This window comes from Passer montanus, unplaced genomic scaffold (assembly GCF_014805655.1).
Source record: "Passer montanus isolate IOZ18808 unplaced genomic scaffold, ASM1480565v1 scaffold74, whole genome shotgun sequence".
NCBI lineage: Eukaryota > Metazoa > Chordata > Aves > Passeriformes > Passeridae > Passer > Passer montanus.
Window position 1 is genome coordinate 2,666,341 of NW_024372592.1, and position 19,374 is coordinate 2,685,714.

The following is a 19,374-nucleotide window of genomic DNA, read 5'->3' on the forward strand; positions in this document are numbered from 1 at the left end:
GTTGGGAAAAAAGTGTAGCTGGTAGCAGTTCTAGAACTTCATAAAAGGAACTTGGAGCGGTTTTTCTGCTGCGCGCTTCAGAGCCAACGCGTAAGTATAAACCCTGGCATCTACTGCCAGGTGCTCTTCTGCTACCAGTTCTGAAAAAAAAAAACAATTATGAGATGCTGTTAAAACCTCACCTTTCCAGAAATGTAAGTCCTTGCTAAAATGAAGATGTGTAGACATTGCAAACTCCTCCTGCTATCACTAACTCGCATACCTGGCCAGGTCTCTCACAGATTTTTGCTTAACATGCAGTATTCCAGGGTGAGAGATGACACCAGGAGCCCTGAGAAAGGATTCCTGAAGCTCATGTTAGTGCATTGAATGTGTCAGAAAGTTCTTACCATCAATCCTTTGCAGAAGGTCATTCTTTGGAAGTGAAACAACTTCCACAAATTCTAGGAGAGAAGAAAAAGGTTTACACATCCTTAAATTAGTGAACAGTAGAGAAATTCACTTCTGTTTTCTGTTCCTTGTAATTTAGAAGGGCAAAGAAACTGATTTAATGCTCATCACCATCCAAAAGTTGTGAGCTTTTATACATCAAAAAAAGGTCAATTAAATGGGGAAAGGCAGTGACTGGGCTCACTAAAAAACATGTTTGGCAGAAAAAAGCTGGAAAAACAGTTGGGAAAAAAAGTGTAGCTGGTAGCTATGAAGTATAAGAATCCCCAAAACAGAAACCTGCCTGTTGAGAATGAAAAATATACTGTTGAAAAAACTTGTTTGGCTTCTCCTGGTACAGGAATGGGTTGGAGATGCATTTCAAGACCAAACCATCTCAAAGGGTTTGTTAATGATGAATTTATGCTGGTTTACCCCTGCCCTGTCTCTCTGAATTACTTGTCTTCAGGGCTTGACCTACAGCTGTTGGGGGGTCAGTAATTTGCATTTCCTGAAATACTGGTGCTATAGGTGCAATACTGGGAAAGATAATTGACGCAATAATGCCCCACAGGAATTTGCATCTAGGCCAAAGTCAACCTCAGGCACATTTGATTAGGGTCGGCAGATTACCCAAGCACAAATAAAAACCAGTTTTAACTGACTTTTTCTAAGTAAAACTTGCCATACGAAGAATCATGACCTTATTGTCAGTGAGATCAGTCACATTACGTACCTCCATCATCTGCAAGTGAAAAGAGTAGTGAGTTAAGGGGTTGCAATACACTAGAGTTTACAATTAATAAGCATTTGATGGCTGACTGTGAGTGACACTGCAGTTACTTCCAGAGTGAAGCTACAACTGAGAGGACTATCTAGGTTCACAAGTGCTTATGGCCCTCACTGAATTTGGCACTGAAATGTTTTATTCTGAGTGTGCCAACAGCTGACACTTCATATCTGGGCTTCCCCAGTGAATTCAGCAGAGACACACTCATCTTGACTGCAGGATGTGATTGGAAGGATGTGCAGTATCCAAATCAGCTAGACCAGGAGAGATGAGTGGTGGGGTTGTTTTAAACCCATTGTTTTGTTATCGTCTGAAAATTTTCAAATAAATGGTACAAAACTCACCAAGGTTTTGCTTAGGTCTTGTGTTCTCAGCCTCATCTCCATTAATGATGACGCTCACGATGTGTGTTGTGCTGTTTGACATTCCTGGGTCCAAGCACAGAGCTGCCAACAAGCACATGCAGAGGATTTTGCTCATTTTTCAGAGCAGGAGTCAGGCAACTTGACATTTTAACAAAAGCTTTCACAGCAATGTATGTGATACAATAGGAGAATATATATTTGGCAGACATTTGTGCTGTAAGAGTAGTGAAAACTTTGTCCTCACATATTCTTAGAAGTAATGTTTCTGTAACTCTCAGCTCTTTTACAGATCCCTGAGAAGACTTGTTTTCAGAGTCAAATTTACTTTCCATTCCATAGACTAAAGATTTACTGTGAACTATCCCTTACAGACTTGCTCAGTCTGTTGGAGTTAAATTTTGCCATTACCTGTCTCCAACCTCTCCCAATCCCCAGCATGCAGCTGTATCCAGTAACTGAGAGACAAGACTCAACTGCAATGACACTTCCTCAAAATCCTAAATTGCCTCACCTACCTTCTCAAGTTTGATTAATGATCCTCATTTTGCCTTCATTTTATCTTACGTAGGAAGCACCGGATTGGAACAATCATGTTCCAAAGGATCTCTGAATTTACTCCAGTTACTCTCCTTTCTTCTTTGCAGCTGGAGAACCTGAGTACTGTCACCTCCCCACAGCTGACACAAGGGTGACCTCTGCATCATGCAGCTTTTTTTTTTACTAAGTTCACAGATGCTGTTCACAGAAGTTCAGCAATTTAGACCTTTACACTTTAAAATGCCAAATCAATCACAGCTTGAATAATAGGGTTTTGTGTAAAGAATCTTAATTAATAGCAATTTCCTCCCTACAGACATCAAACTTACTTCAGACTGAAGTTCAGCAATTGATTCACATAAAGGACCAAAGTTTCACTTTTACAGCCATGAGATGCTACCCTGCTAATCTGCATAGGCCTTCCCTTTGGTTTAGAGCATTTCAGACATTTAGATTAGCCATCAAGACAGAATTAGCTTTGGTGGGAAAAAACAAAAAAAGCAAAGACCTGGAGTACATTCAATGACTTCCCCCTTGTAGCCAGTTTCTTCCTTCAGCTCTCGAAGCGCAGCACTTTCTGCTGACTCGTTTTCCTCAATGAGGCCTGGGAGATACATAACACACAAAAACAATTAAAAGCTTCCCACTTAACTGCAATATCCACCCTGAGATCTAATCAAGCTTTCTGGAAGAGAGGAAAGAAACATCCTCCCTACTCTGTCTTTACAGAGGGATAAGTGTTAGGAAGGATTCCAATCCCTGGATTCATTATGCTGCTTAACCAATTATCTACAGAATCATCATGCCTTCCCCAAAAATGGCATTAATATTCTCATGAGAGAAAGAAGCCAAATGCTTTGACTCTTAGAGAAAGGAGAAGTGGAGGGAATTTTCTCCAATCTGCTAAAACAAGCTTTTTTTATTTTTCATTATCAAATATTCCAATTTTGGAATAGCACGTGGAGCTCAGCTACAGCTTCATTAAGATCACAGAATCAACTAAATTGGAAAAGACCTTGGAGATCATTAAGTCTAACCTATAAAATACATAAAGATTGACACTCCAAGCACATCTAAACACTCTGAACTATATGTGACTCATCCCAATGTTTCAGCCACCTACCTGCAGGAAATTCCAAGCAGTAGCCATTGATTGGGGGCCTGAACTGTTTCACCAGGACAATGCAGTCATAGTGCAGGGTTCTCTGCAGCACTGCTATCACTGCTACACCTACCACAGCCATGGGAGACACAAGGACACGGAATGTGAGCGTAGCAGAAAGTGAGATTTTAGTGCCAGATCTGGAAAGGAACCCACACACTGCCACTCTGAGCATTAAATGTTTAGATGTCTGCTCCAGAATCCCGATTGATGAATTTAAGCTCTTTAAGACATGCATGGTGAGAGATCTTCAAAGCTCCCCAGTAAGCCAGAGGCAAGCAAGCAAGACTGAGCCACAGGGAAGGGCTCTCCTGTCTACAAAACCTGCTTGAAAGCCTCTGTAGGGAACTCTCTACTCTCCATTTCTAAATCATGTCCCAAAGAGCCCCTTGGCCCCTAACAACAGACCCAATCACCAGTTTGTGTAACTCTGTGTCAGGGCACCCCGGATGTCTTAGGAAGTGCTCCATCATTTTAAAGTGAACACAATGACCTTGGGAAAGCACTCCCACCAGTAAGGTTCTGATTCTTCAGCACTTCAGTTAGCCTTTCATTAGCTCAGGGTATAGCCAAGCCACCTGTTCCACATCCTCATCCATTCAGGAACAGGTCAGCTTAAAATCTGCAGTGTCAGCTTATCAGAAAGACTTTCACAGGAAAAAAATGCAAACAGAAAAAGCCACTAATTCTTACCATCAGCTGTAACTCCCTTTTTGTTGCCAGTACGCTTTACAGTTTCCCAAGTTCTGTTTAAACAGAGAAAAGAACAAATTAATACATAAATCATCTTCTACCCTTGCTACTTAATGCAAAATGTACCATCATACAGTGAGGTCTTGTAAGAAGCAGCAGGCCATAGTGCCTGTCATACACTGGCACTATAAAATGTCTGTAGTACAGTTTTCTTTTGCCTACTTAAGGGGGAGAGAGAAAATAGTTAATTTTAGTTACACAAAAAATCCAATCTTGGTAATTTTAAGAGGACACTGCTGATGAACTGGGAGGCACTAGAGAAAGCAATCAGTACAGAATCCAACACATTAAGGGGAGGGAACTGAAGCCATGTTGTAACACCCACCTAAACACAGTAAAACTAAAGAGTACAAAAGAATTGGACAGAAATGATAACACACAAGAGGACATTAATTTGTCAATAATATGCAGGATCCAGCACCATCAGCAAGGAAAAAGGAGCCCATAATTAAGAACCAGAAAAGCCACAGGATGGACTCTGATTGTCACAGAGTAGTGGCACAGCTGGAACTTGCTTCTGTGTAGAAAGAACTTGCTTCCAAAGAACTGGAAATGCAGCAAATCCAGGTCCAATTTGCCCAAGAGGGTTTAGGAGCCAAATTCAATCCCAATGCTTGCACATCTGCCAGAGTAAGATTCTCTCCTCTGAACAGCAGGAACTCTGAAGGAACCTCACAAACCTCTCATCTTGTCTGGAGTGATGTGTTAGTAATGCTCGTGTTCTCTAGCCTAGGGCCAGTCTGTGCAATTGGGAATCTGGAATACCAGAGAGGCAATTACCTGGTTTTCCCAAAGGGATCAGTGTAAGTTGTTTCTGCAAGCTTCAACCATTGTCTTTCTACAATTACCTAAAATAAAGAATTAGTTGTTAAATACATTATAAAATTAATCCCAAAGAATTGGGAGGAATAGCACAGCCACTCTTAAGTTCTTTTGAAGACAAATTTCAGCATCACATCACATGCAGGAATGCACAACAGCATTCCTGTTGCTAATACAGAAAAGAAAGGACTAAATTCTTGAATATGAATAAAAACATAACCCCAAGACAGTAGTTTCTCTTAACATGAGTTTTATAACCAAGTTTTGATTAATTCAGTGGGATTTTGTCTACTGCAAAGTCCTAATTTTTTAGTAGGATTTTGCAAGGGTAATGTATCAGCTGCAAGAGTCTCTGTGCAGCCCAGAGACTTCAGCTACACTGGTGCTCACGAGTGCCCCCTTAGCAGAGAGCACAGCCCAAAGCTGAGCATGCAAGACTGAAAACCAAGCTACCCTGAAACTTTTCTTGCCCTGATCCCAGGCTGTGGCCTTGTGTAACTGCTGTATTCTGCAGCTGTGAGAGTGACACTTATCTGCCCCTTTAGGCTTCTGAGAGCTGCTGAGTGAGTGTTGGCATTAACACTGTGACCAAATGTCTTTTCTGGGCTAAATTAGTTTACTTTCCCTATGTTTCCTCATCTTTTATGTAATTCTTTTAAAAGAGAAACATCCCTATAGATTAGCCTAGCAGTTTGTTCTTTTACTGTAACTTGTTTTAAAATGAGTTGTTTCTATTTCTTTGTCTATTACTTTGATGGCAAAAAACATCTGCTTATAACAGCCTGAATGTGCCTTCCCAGAAAAAAGAAGAATGAAGTAAGAGCAGCTCCCACTTTAATGGAAGATCAGGCATCAGGCCACACTCTTACTGCACTGTTACAGAACCACTTCTGATATAAGATCCACTGGCAGAAAAAGGGTAAATCCTTCTCTGTATTAAGACCACAAATTAATTGAAAAAAGTAAATAGCTTAAAATATGTAAGACCTAATTATAAATTTCCTGTGATATGAAAGAGCACATTGTTTAAAAAAGAGAATAACTAAGAAACATTACAAAAAAACCCCAAACAACAACAAACCAAACAAAGAAAACCATAAAAAAACTATACATAACCAAACCTAAAGAGGATAAAATGGAAATGTGCCTGCAAAATACCCAGCTCTTAATAGAAAACCCAAAATTATTACAAAAATTAAATCCTTTATGCTTGTGAAATATTCACATTAAAAAACACTTAAGAGAAAAGACATAATACAAACAAATCTCTTCTTTCCTTGTGCCGTGAAACCGGAAGAAACTACAAGAGTGTGTTCACTCCATGAAGAACAAATAAAAGAAACCACGTTTGTGTTTTAACAAGAGCAGGACACTGCCAAACCTGCCTTAGCACCAAAGATGAACTTTTAAGAGTTCATTTTAAAGGGAACAGAAACAAATACAGGCAGTTTAGGGTGAAAATGCTTCTAATAAGAATGAAGTACCTCCAGAATCCTTTCTTAGGACTGGTATTATTCTTACTACTTCCTTACTGATGTCTTTCAAACAGCAATTATATAAATTCAAATCCTTTCAGCAAACATAAAACGTGGTACAATCCTAAATGTTAAAGCAACCCTTGGTGGTTTGTAACCTTAAAGAAACAGAAAACTGTTTGAAAGAGAAAATTGTTGCTGAGTTTCATAACCCACCAATTTGTAAAGTCTCTCAGAGATATCAGCATTATTTTTGAACAGTGAAAAACCTCCTGAAGAGACAATACAAGAAACAGAGGCAAAATCTGAAAAAAATGAGAAGCAACTTAAAATAATTCAACACTGTAGATTTTTCTCTCCTCACAGATAATTTGTATAATTATTTCAATAAAGAGGAATGTCACATCTTTTAAACTCTCTGACAATCAGGAAGAATTTTTTTGTCTTTTGAATAGGTTTTTATGAACATTCAGCCTCTCTAGCATTTTGAACTCTGCACTCACAAACTCACAAATAATTGTTATTTAACAACAAAAAGTGTCAAACCCAAGCATGCTGTACCTCTTCCTTAAGGACGAATTGTTTAGCTGTTTTTGCAACTTCTGTGGATGTCTCAGCTGCCATTTTCAGGAATGTCAGGTTTTTCCCCTCCTGTGCAAAGTCCAGATATATATGAAACAAAATCAATATTTGCTTTCAGTGTAAAGTTAAAAGGTTCATTTCTGCACCGTAAATTAACAAATATAGCTTGTTGGAGAAAGTCAGGGACGTGTGATGGCAAGTTCATATCGTGCTTACAGCTCCACCCAGTGATTTCAGAGCCAAATAATTCAAAGGAGAAATGTAAATTTGGGTCAAATTCCTGATTTGTATAGTTTAATAGTCCTATCAGCTGTCAGGTAGCTATGCCAGCTGAAGACACTTTTGTTAACTATTCAGATGTCAGACACATATACAGACAATTAGTGCATTTCAAACAGTTTCATTCTGAACTGGGTGAAATGTTCTGTCAACAGTGTCTGGACAACAGGACTGTGCACTCCACTGTGAAAGTGCAAAAAAAAAAACAACCCAACAACTTATACCAAGAGGACTTCAGTGGTAAAAACTGTCTGCTATTAAAAACAATAACTAGAACCTACCTCCAGCTCACATCACAAATAAACAAGTAAATTACTCAACCCTTCCACTAAAAACAAGGTCAAAAAACTACATGTATGTTGCAAGTCTGTGCAGCACACGGGGCAGGTGTGATGGTGTGACCATGGCATGTCAGTCTCTTACTGGGAATGATGTGCCCAACACCTACAAAAGGCAGCATTTTCTTTAAAAAAATGCTCAAAGCAAGGCTCTGCACCTGCAGCTCGTGCCTCAGCCTGCATCCCCAGGAGAGTGAGATTATGCACTCCCCCAGTCCAGTTCCAGCCTAAGGACACAGCAGGCAAAAAGATGTGTTAGAGACTGACCCTGTGTCACTGTGGAACTACAGGGAACTTTGAGCACAGAAACCTATACCAGGGAAACCATCTCTGATATTAACTTAATACTGAAGTCCTGAAAATCATCATGAATCATAGGAAAAGCCAGTGAAAAGAAACAAATCAGTTTAAACACCAGGAGAGATGAGATAATCTTAAAGATCTCAATCACCCCTAGCATGGATGGTCATAATCTTTCCATAAAGTCAAAAAGAATCTTTCTATGACTTCAACTGTGGATTAATAAGACTCTGTGTGGTCTCTAGCAAAGAACAGTACAAAGTGTGTGAGAAGTTTCTCTGTCACACCCAACTTCAGCACTTTCATTTTTCACTTCATCTTTATCCTTTTTGTGGTAACATCTGTTGCACACTAGTGAAACGTGAAAGAGCAACAATCAGCTTTGTTACATACCGGATTGACATTTACTTGCAGTTAGCAGTTAAAAGGAACAGGTAGGACTAAATATTTCTGTAATATTTCTGTTTATCAGCAGGAGTAAAAACTAAAGTACATGAGACCATTTCCTTGGTCTGTACACAGGGCAGGCTTTTCCTTAAGTCTTAAGAAAGTGGTTTTGGATGAAGTAGGTGGTAGAGGTCAAATGTGTAGATTGGTTTTATGTAATCAAAAGAAACGCAAAAGAAACAACCTGTTAAAGCAAATTCTGTTCCTTCAAAAATATGTCCTATAATATTCTCTTAAGGCAATGAAGCTCCTTTATACCAGGGAAACCATCTATGATATTAATACTGAAGTCCTGAAAATCATCATGAATCATAAGAAAAAGCTAGTGAAAAGAAACAAATCAGTTTAAACACCAGGAGAGATGAGATAATCTTAAAGATCTCAATCACCCCTAGCATGGATGGTCATAATCTTTCCATAAAGTCAAAAAGAATCTTTCTATGACTTCAACTGTGGATTAATAAGACTCTGTGTGGTCTCTAGCAAAGAACAGTACAAAGTGTGTGAAAAGTTTCTCTGTCACACCCAACTTCAGCACTTTCATTTTTCACTTCATCTTTATCCTTTTTGTGGTAACATCTGTTGCACACTAGTGAAACGTGAAAGAGCAACAATCAGCTTTGTTACATACCGGATTGACATTTACTTGCAGTTAGCAGTTAAAAGGAACAGGTAGGACTAAATATTTCTGTAATATTTCTGTTTATCAGCAGGAGTAAAAACTAAAGTACATGAGACCATTTCCTTGGTCTATACACAGGGCAGGCTCTTCCTTAAGTCTTAAGAAAGTGGTTTTGGATGAAGTAGGTGATAGAGGTCAAATGTGTAGATTGGTTTTATGTAATCAAAAGAAACGCAAAAGAAACAACCTGTTAAAGCAAATTCTGTTCCTTCAAAAATATGTCCTATAATATTCTCTTAAGGCAATGAAGCTCCTTTTCAAAACCACTTAGTTTTATTATCTACCTGACCACTATCTGTATGACAAACTGCTCAGTTGCTTGTGTTCCAGTTTCTATCCCACTTCAGTCCAGTCAGCTGTTCCAATGTTTGGAACTCCCTTCTCTTAGGACTGAAGAGTTTTATCTGGACAATGGCCATGGTCTCATGCTGTGACTCTCACACACAAGATCAAGCTTTCCACCAAAGACAGGCAAAAGGAGCACAGCCCAGGAGAAACAGTCAAAGGAGGCTCTGCGTGATGCCTTTAAAAACACAAAAACCTAACATATCCAGCTACAGCAAATTCACCTCCTACATTTGGAAAGAATTACAGCCTTTTGCATTGTCAATATAAATATGTAAAAGGAGTAGAAAGTGAACCAGAGCCTTGTTGAAGTTGTCTTTGGATTGGGCTAAGTCTTCCTCTTTTACTCTGCCCTCACAGGAAATCCTGTTCCATTGATCACCCTAATTCTTCTGCACAAATACCACTGTATCTTTCTCAAATGTGGATTACCACAGCTGTATCATGAAAAAAATACTAAAACCTCATCTCATGGCAGAACCTGCTTTCAAAACAGCTTGTTCTCTCCTGAAAGATTCAGCAGTGATTTGCTACTTAAAACAACAACAACAAAAAATACAGTTTCAGTGGTCTGAACTATCACTAAAACCTAAAATGGGTGAACACCCCCTCAAAGAGAGGCTGATCCAGCCCAGCTTCTGTAGTTTGGGTCTCCTCCACAAGTGGGTGCAGTAACTCTATGCATAGTGACATTTTTAGAAGTTCCACAAAACAGTATTTTTGTCAGGATTCAGTTGGCAGTACAGAAGTGAGAATTTCTGCTGTTAGAAAGCTGAAATACTGTTTGCTTAAATGAAGGCTGCAGTTCTGGCATCTCACGTTAGTCATGCTGTCAAGGATGGCAACATCTCTTGTTCATAAACAAAATTAGCTGCAACTGAAAATTAAATTTAACACTAAAATGTGAGGTTTCTAAAGGCCTGTTTAGCTTCCAGAACATGCCTTGTCTTGCAGTTCTTCTATCTCATAAAGTTCCCTCTGCATATAAATATGAGTTCATTTGAGTTAAAAATTCAATGCAGCTCATGCAGCAGCCTGGCTACCTGACTTAGGATTACATGAGCTCTAAGAATATACATTTTTAATTGTTATAAACGCAATCTTAAGAATATGTCAAAGTACCCACATTTATCAGCTGCCTTAATGTGACTCAACAGCACTCAAACTATCAATTATGGGGAAAAATAAATGTTTTCTACTTTGTCTAGTAGTTTTGTGCCCAGTGTTAGAGTGTACTGCTGACAAATCATGCTACTTCTTCCATTTATTTCAAACTGGTCTCAAATTCTGTCCTGAAAAAGCCATGCCATTTATAAAACATGCAACTTTATTCCCATTGCTTATTTCTTCATTGAGAGGCTTCCTTTCAAGGCAGCATCCAGCCATTCTACAGTTTAACAAATGTTTTCTACTTTTGTCTAGTAGTTTTTGTGCCCAGTGTTAGAGTGTACTGCTGACAAATCATGCTACTTCTTCCATTTATTTCAAACTGGTCTCAAATTCTGTCCTGAAAAAGCCATGCCATTTATAAAACATGCAACTTTATTCCCATTGCTTATTTCTTCATTGAGAGGCTTCCTTTCAAGGCAGCATCCAGCCATTCTACAGTTCCCAAATTATCCTTCCCAGCAGTTAAAATCTTAAGCCAACTGAGATCTGTGAATCAGTTTGAGAGAAAAGTCAAGATACCAGAACTATACTTCAATATTAATAATTAAAGAGATGGATTAGCTTTCCTAAGTCACTTTTTAGAAGACATTCTCTGATCCAAACACACATTCCAGCTGACAGCAACCAGAATTAATGGAAGCTCAGTAGTGGGGGTCCCATGGCAAACTCAAGGTCATGGTCAAACAAAATACAGATTTTTTTTTTTCTTATAAAGAATGTGCTAAAGAAACATTGGCAACATTTTATGCACAATTTAGCCAACAGCACTCCGAGATACCTAAACTGACGACACACATCATTAAAAACTCCTAAGGCAATTTAAACTTGTTACTTGCACTTTAGTGCCATGATTCTAGAAACAAATATCAATTAAGCAGCAATTAAGTTGAGGGGAGGGAGAAAAGGAGAGGGAGAATGTTTCATTTTTATCACGGTGTCTAGGAGCAGGAATGACCCACTGAGTGCCAAATAAAACACGGGCAAGTAGCTGCAAAGCAAACAAGGATTATCTCACGGAAGCAGAAGGGGGTGAGAGGCAGCTCCGTGGTGTTATCAAACTTCCCACCAGCCGAGGTGTCACACAGCTGGGGGGACATCCCCAGACAGAGGAGGAAACAACGCCATGCAGGGGACACCACAGCTGAACCACGGGGCTTAAACATCCCCCGTACTACTCTGTTAATGCTAGGCTTGGGACTGAGCAAAATGAAATGGTGATAAAACTGACAGTGTGAGCTCACAGCTGCACCCAAAGGCTCTGCCCCTCTCCCCTGCCCGAGTGAGACCCACCGAGCCCTGGGCACAGCTCTGTGTCCCAGCACCACAAGGACGCGGGGCTGTCAGAGCAGGTCCAGAGGAGGCCACAAAGTTGATAAAAGGACCTCCTACACCTCCCCTACAAAGACAGGCTGAGAAAATTGGAGAAGGTGTGTGGAGTTCAGAGCACCCTCCAGCACCTGCAGGGGAGCTGGAGAGGGCCTATCCATCAGAACTGCAGCGACAGAACAAGGGGTCATGGGTACAAACTGAAAAAGGGGAAATTCAGGTGCGATATCAGGAAGAAATCCTTTACTGTGAGGGTGGCGAGACACTGAACAGATTGCCCAGGGAGCTGTGGATGCCAGGTCGGATAAAGCCCTGAGCAACCCGGTCTCACGGGAGGCGTCCCCGCCCGCGGCAGGGGGCGATTGGAGCTGGCTGATCCTTAAGATCCCTTCCAGCCCCGTAACCTCCTAAGAGCCCATGAAACAGCTCCACGCAGGGCACAGGGAGGACAGCAGCACCTAAAAGGATAAGGCGTTACTCAGCTCCTCCAGGGCTCGGGGCAGGGCAGGGCGAAGGCAGCGCTGCGGACGCTCCGGGCGCCGCCGGCAGCGGCAGCGCTGAGGCGGCGGGGCGGGGCCGGGCCCTGTGCGCCGGCGATGGCGCCGGGCGGCGCTCGGAGCTGCGCGGGAGGTTCCGGGCGGAGCGGGAGCTTCCGGGAGCGGCCGGGCTGGGGAGGAGGAGGAAGAGGAGGATGAAGAAGGAGCAGGTGGCGCACTGCCAGTTCTCCGTGTGGTACCCGCTCTTCAAGGCAGTCACCATCCGCAGGTGTGGGCGGTGCGGGGCGTAGGGGAGCGCTGTGGGGCGAGCGTGGGGTGAGGGAGGGTGTCCTGCCCCTCCCCTCCCCTCAGCCCTGCTGGGGCTCACCTGGAGTGCTGTGTCCGCTTCTGCGCTCCTCAGAGCGGGAGGGACGTGGAGCTCCGGGATCGGGTCCGCTGCAGGGCTACGGGCGTGATTGAGGAACTGGAAAAGCTGAGGGAACCGGGCCTGTTCAGCTCGGGGATCACAGAGTGGTTTGGGTTAGGAGGGACCTTAGAGATCATCTGGTTCCAGTCCCCTGCCATGGGCAAGGACACCTTCCTCTAGACCAGGCTGCTCCAAGCTCCTTCCAGCCTCCAGGGATGGGGCAGCCACAGCTTCTCCGGGCAGCCCTGCCAGGGCCTCACCACCCTCACAAGAAAGAATTTCTTCCTAATATCCATCCAAACTGTCTCTCAGTTTGAACGCATTCCCCCATGTGCTGTCACTACAAGCTCCTGTAAATAGTCTTGCTCCATTTTTCCTGCAAGTTCCCTCCAGGTACTGGAAGGAAAAAGAGATGACTGAGAGGTGCCTTCATTAATTATATAAATACCTGATGAGGGGGTGCCAAGGGATGGACCCGGCTCTGCCTGGTGGTGCCCAACAATAGAAGGCAAAGGGCAGAAACTGATGCCCAGGAAGTTCCACCTGAACATGAGGAAGAATTCCTGTCCTGTGCAGTGACTGAGCACTGGAACAGATTGTGCAGAGAGGGCGTGGAGTCTCCCTCGCTGGAGATATTCCAGAAGTGTCTGGACACATCCCTGTGCTCTGGGATGGCCCTGCTTGAGCGGGGAGGTCAGAGGGGATGAGCCCCGTGGTCCCTCCAACCTGGCTATTCTGTGGGCTTGGGTGAGATAGAGGGGACCTGTGTGGGGCAGAGCTGGGCTGGAGGTGATTGGAGCAGATGAGCCCCGTGGTCCCTCCAACCTGGCTATTCTGTGGGCTTGGGTGAGATAGAGGGGACCTGTGTGGGGCAGAGCTGGGCTGGAGGTGATCAAGGATTGATTGAGCCATCAGCTGCAGTCCAGGGAGCTGGGGTCTTGTCCCTACATCCCAAGGGAATGTTTTGGGAAGCCCTGGAGCAGGCCAGGTACTCCTGTGCTCCCTGCTCTGCTGGTGGGACTCCATGCTGAGCATCAGAAGATACCCACGCTGTTTCTACTTGCCAACTTAAACTGTGACTGGATAGATCCAACCCGAGTGGCCACCTTGGTGTTTCTGTGTATTTCTGGAAGCCACAGAAAATTGTGCAGTTTCTGAGGTGCTGCTGCAGGTCATGGGATGGTTACAAGAGCCACCAGTAGCTCAGGAAAGTCAGGATAGCCACCCTGTTGGATCAAAAAGTGCTGACATCATGCTTTTAGTAATCAAAGCATTGGATCTTTTATCTTTCCTAGTGTTTAACACAGGCTTTTTTTTGGCAAATGTGGTGATAGTCCTGCGTTTTTGGAACATTAGGATGGCATAGGGCAATTTTGATTTGGATTTCAGAAGGAAAACCTTTAGTTTGAGCAATGTGTTTTCTCCTCACAAGCTGCACACAATTTCATTTGCAATTTCTTAGAGCTTTGAAGGAGTGGGGCATTTTTGTATATTTCGTCTAAAATTTTTGTCCTATGCATCCATGGAGGGAAAATGGGCATTGCTTTTTTGGGTAAGGGATAAGATGGGTGAGAGAATTTTCTTCCATAATGTTAGAGCATAAAACGTAGTATTATTTGGGTATGTGCTATGAAAAAAACAAAATATTTTGTTCCACTAGGATTTTATTATAACAAATAATAATAAGGTATTAAAGAGATTTTCACATTTTTTCCAGTGTTATTCTTCCCCTGCCAGAGAATGTGAAAGAATATTTGCTGGATGATGGAACACTGGTGGTTTCTGGAAGGTAAAGTGTGTTTTCTCCCCAGCTTCCGAGTATTAATGCCATTTTTCATTCACAGCACCATTTTGTGTATACATATTGTATTGATCATAATGAAGTTTTCAATTTGACCAGTGTGACTGCAGTGAGCCTCACCCTGTGTGAGCATGTGAGTGGGCTGACTGCTGTTAGTACAGCTGGATTTGCTGGTGCCTGAAGCAGATCCTAAAATCCATGAACTACAATTCCTTCTAGACCAAGTGGACAAAGTCCTTTCATTTTTTTTTCCACCTTTCTTTAGGGAGTGTACCAGTCTCTGGGATGCTCAGCTGCTGGTTTGTGTTTGGTTCTTTGGATCTGGTTGGGTCCAGTTCACAGGCTTGACCTGTCCCATGCCAGTCCAGGGGTGAAGTGACATTACCTGAGCTTAATTCTCAATAAAATAAGCTGCATACAGACTCAGTAATTAGTAACATTTTATATAATCACTTGCAATCCATGCATATGGCAAAGATGAGTGTCCTGTATGAGCACCCATGCCAGGATTTTGGATGAAGAATGAAGTGGAGAGGTAGCAGGAGCAGTTGGATAAGAACACAGCCTTGCTTTCTGTTTCTGTGTGGATCTCACTGTGTGGTTTCCTTGTGGAATGCTTGCTGCATGCATATTGTTAATGATCAAACTCAAAAATCAGTCCTCACTCCATGATTCCCTAAGTAGTGGTTTGCCCCTTGCAGAGCAACCAGTGACGCTGTGAGTGAAGGGGAGCTTGGTTTGATTTATCAGCTATCAATTTATATAAAAATTGAAGCTGTTTAAATGCCTTCTAAACCTGAAAGGGTTTCGTTTTTCATTTCTAAATTATTTTTCTTATTAAAGGATATCCAGAAAAATAGAATTGTTTTTTAAACTATTTTGGATCAGAAGTAGTATTGCTACCTGCTTCTGCAGAATTTATTTAGCAGTGCCTGTATATTTTAATAAGCCTTCAGAAAAGCTGAAATAGAAGGTTTGACTTAACAGCTGTGTTCTACAATTTTGCTGTCTTTAATGGAATAATGGACAGCTGTATGATTGACTTAAATTACATTTTTAAGATGCTTGCATTTAAAATCCTTTTTAGAAACCATTTTTTGAGTTGAATTTCCTTAGCTATTAGTGATCTTCTTGTAGTCAAGGCCTTGCTTCTAACCTTCAGTGCACCCCTGTCTGTCCTCTAGATCTCAAAACTTGGGTTGGTGGTTTAGTCCCTGTGGAAGTGCATTGAGGGACTGCAGAGGCTCAGCTTGTCTAAGAATTGACTTTTGACAGGAATGTTCATTTTACCTTGCCCTGTTTGCTACACTCTCCACTTTCCATAGGATCTTATGCTGAGTGTGAGGACATTTTCTTTTCAGAGCCAGAAATTCACAGGTCAACATTTAAAATTCAAAGTTTATAAATTTTTACTTGGAAAGGGAGTATGGAGGCAAAAATCTAAATTTAATTTATTTAAAAAAATTAAATTTGTGTTTATGTCAGAGTAAAGTTGGAAAAGAATAATTGACAGGGTGTTGAAAAGCTTCAATTATGGTGTTTTAGAGCAAAAATTGATCTTCTAATTTAAAAGAAGCAAAGTGTCCAGGGTAGAACCTAAGCCTAATGCCAGCTATTTGGTCTTTAGTTTTCAGTACTGGCATCTCTGATTTTTCTCTGCCAGGGTTTTGAGGTTTAATCTTCTTATAAAAACATTTTGACATCAAGGGCTGGAAATGCTGTGGAAATGTAATGGGCATGGTCAAGTCAAACTCCAGTGCTTAATTTTTTTTCCTGTTAATTTTTTGTTTCAGAGAAGATCCGCCAAGTCATGCTCAGGAAGGGAATGATGATGCAGAGGAGATACAGGTCAGTGTAAAATGCAAATTAATGTCAAGTCTCTTGAGAAAAATATGAGTGTATAACTTTTTCTGCATAATTTATAGATGTGGAGAGTCTTTCACAGAAATAATTATCATGTGGTTGTTGCCATGAAAAACATAAAAATGTGGTCACTTATGCTGTGAAGTCAGGGAAACTTTAAGCTGTTTCTATGGTCTTTCACAGAAGATTTTTTTATTTATTTTTCATTTCTTGTTAATGGCATTTGTAATAATGATTGGGGAATGTTGAAATTGAACTTAATGCTGTTTCATGCCCTGAAAAATTAGGATTATGTTTGGAGTAGTTACTTCAAGAAACAGTGAAAGTTTCTGAGGCCATAATAACTCAGAAGGCCATTCTAGAGGGCAAACACTGAAAAATGTTGTAATTGCAAGGTGACAGAAGGTACAACAAGGAGATGAAAAATAAACAAAAGTGGAGCTAATGGATCATGGGTCTCAGGATAGAAGTGCTGGAGCTGAAGACAAGCTGTAGATAGGGAAGACTGAGTTCTGAAATGTCCATCTTTCTGATATAAATCAAAATTGAAATATACAGGTATCTTTTTATCAACACTTTAGAGTAGTACTTCTGCTGAATATGCAGTGGTTTTCCTGTCCTACTTTACAGCCGAAATAATTGCAGGATCATGATGATTATGTTATGCTGTCTGGGGCAATGATTTGATGTACATGTTGTGGGAGGCTGCATAAATTCTGATGTTCTCATAAATTATAAAGGATGGCTCAGGAAGCTGGTAACCTTTGGTTTGTTCTTATTTTGAGCAGTGGTCAGATGATGAGAACACTACAACACTTAAGGTAAGGTCCTGTTGAAGCCCAGTGTGAGTTTGTCAGTAGTTTTCTTCCTGCTGCCTTGTAATACAAATTTCTTGCTGGTTAGAGATATCTGTTGCTGTATTTAACATTTTTCAGACCATTTTAGATGGATGGCAGTTTACATGTCTGTAGCTTCAAAAAAGTTTTGCTGGCTTAATTTTATTTAACTGAAACAAAACAATTTTCTTCATCCAAAAGCCCAGTGTGAGTTTGTCAGCAGTTTCCTTCCAGCTGCCTTGTGATACAAACTTGTTGCTGGTTAGAGATATCTCTTGCTCTATCTTAACATTTTTCAGATGGATGGCATTATTGGTGTCTGTAACTTCAAAAAAGTTTTCCTGGCTTAATTTTATTTAACTGAAACAAAACAATTTTCTTCATCCCTGACAATCATACACTTATTAGACTCTAGGAAATGAGCTGCAGTAGAGCTCTAAATATAGCTGTCTTTCATTTTCACCACTTTGAGTATCTCCAAATTATTTAATCAGATTGGATGCAGAAGAAACCAAGCCCTGCAGCTCAATTTTCACTGCTCTTCTCTTGATGTGCCGTTATTTCTTCTAAGTACATCTCTATCATATTTTTTTTCTTTTCCTGTCTTTATGGTCTCCTTGCATGTGGAATCATGATCATAATGGATGCAAACCAGGCTTTCTTGATCTTTTTCTTACATCTTTTTTTTTTTTTTAATTTGCTGTTGCCCTGTCACTGTCAGAGTTAAAATGCTCAAGGCATTTGTCTGCCATTGATGCTGTGACTTAAGTCCTTTAGCTCCCTAATGTTCCTCAGGGTGTGGAATTGCTCATGTTGGATTAGGTTCCATATATTCACAACCCTGATTTGAGTGGTGCTTCTGCTAGCACAGAATTTATAGCCTAGAGTTTGAAACTAATACATTTCAAATGTGTGCACACTGATTAATCTTCAGTTCAAATATTTAACCTTTGATAACCTAGATTCCTTAAGTTATACATTATTTAAAACAAGGGTTTTAGAATCCATCATATGGTTTGCAAAGCTCATGGTAATGATGCTAAATATGTAATATCAGAGTTTTGAATCAGGTTCTGTTATAATGTAGAACACAATAAGGAAATACATAATTAAGAGCTATTCACCTGTCAGAAGAGCACAGGGCAAATGACTCTAGTATATCTAAGTCTGCAGCTTCCCCATGAGGGAAGTGGAGGGGCAGAAAATTCTGGTTTTAGAATAAAAACCCATTAATATTAATGGTTACAAAGCCAGGAATTCAAAATTCAGGAAATGTTGGAGTCCAGCTTGTTTATGCAGTTGTAGAACTTTTCTCTTGTATATATATTTATCCCCTTGTGTTAATCAAATAACACATTGGTAACATTCTCCCAAGGAGGCTTAGTATGTGCTGGTATTACATATATAGTAGGACTCCTGATTCCTGTCAAAACAAGAGAAGCTTGGATCAGAATACAGTGGATGAAGAGTTTTACTTCTTGTAGGAGCAGTTTCTAGAATCAGCTGAAAGTCTAAAAATAAAATTAGAGAAGTTTTTTTCAGTTTTCCGAGTGTAATTTCCCATGGAGACCAGGTAATGTACGAGGGAAAGGTTCAGAATGCTTGAAGTTCAGTCTAGGTCAGTGCACTAAAATGTCAGGTTTTTTAAAGTGTTTGCATTTGGGGAAGCTGCAGTGAGGAGATGCCAGAATGTATGAGGTTTTTTATTCATTTCTATGGCTGTGAGGGTTTTGTTGTTTAAGAGGCTCAATTAGCTTTAGCCTAGGAGTTACTTTTGAATTGAGTTTCAAAATAAGTAGAAATAATGTTCCTATATAGTTCTTGCTATAAATCCTTTTATATGAAAAATCTTTGACATATGCTTCAAATCCTTTCATATTATTTTAAAGGTCAGCAACCTGGTTTTTTCTTCTGTAGCACCACATTCAGAGTAGTTTGGAGCAATCTGAAGAGTTGGAGGTTTTTTTACCTCAATCTTACATTTTCAATGTTCTTTATAAGGCAAGGTTTTCTAGTCCAACCTTTGCAGTGTGTCCTCTATTTTGAATCAATATATTGTTAAGCAGCTACTTTAAGACCTAACTGAAGAGCTGATTAAAGTATTGCTAACATTTTATAAAACTAGAGCCTAAATGAGCAGCTGTCACTCATATTGCCTATGAATTGATA

General features: G+C 40.8%; 2 protein-coding genes across 3 annotated transcripts in view; one reads left to right on the top strand and one right to left on the bottom strand.

The window, feature by feature from the left end:
• Nucleotides 1–30: 30 nt before the first annotated feature.
• NUDT5 (nudix hydrolase 5) lies at nucleotides 31–12,395 on the bottom strand. 2 transcript variants are annotated; one of them, XM_039730853.1, is made up of 10 exons: nucleotides 12,261–12,395; nucleotides 6,895–6,984; nucleotides 4,817–4,884; nucleotides 3,977–4,029; nucleotides 3,245–3,352; nucleotides 2,630–2,725; nucleotides 1,564–1,665; nucleotides 1,166–1,174; nucleotides 390–443; nucleotides 31–140 (listed from the first exon to the last, which is right to left on the bottom strand). In XM_039730853.1, exons 2-10 carry the CDS (start codon nucleotides 6,955–6,957, stop codon nucleotides 31–33), a joined length of 663 nt encoding a protein of 220 aa, XP_039586787.1. In that variant the 5' UTR covers nucleotides 6,958–6,984; nucleotides 12,261–12,395. The 2 variants fall into 2 exon arrangements, with proteins under 2 accessions (XP_039586787.1, XP_039586789.1); XM_039730855.1 differs by lacking the exon at nucleotides 12,261–12,395 and adding an exon at nucleotides 11,767–12,250.
• Nucleotides 12,373–19,374, top strand: part of CDC123 (cell division cycle 123) — a 33,198-nt gene continuing 26,196 nt past the window's right edge. The window contains exons 1-4 of the mRNA XM_039730852.1: nucleotides 12,373–12,567; nucleotides 14,423–14,494; nucleotides 16,300–16,354; nucleotides 17,158–17,190. Of these exons, the coding sequence (XP_039586786.1) occupies nucleotides 12,494–12,567; nucleotides 14,423–14,494; nucleotides 16,300–16,354; nucleotides 17,158–17,190 (234 nt within the window). The 5' untranslated portion in view covers nucleotides 12,373–12,493. The remainder of the gene's footprint in view (nucleotides 12,568–14,422; nucleotides 14,495–16,299; nucleotides 16,355–17,157; nucleotides 17,191–19,374) is intronic.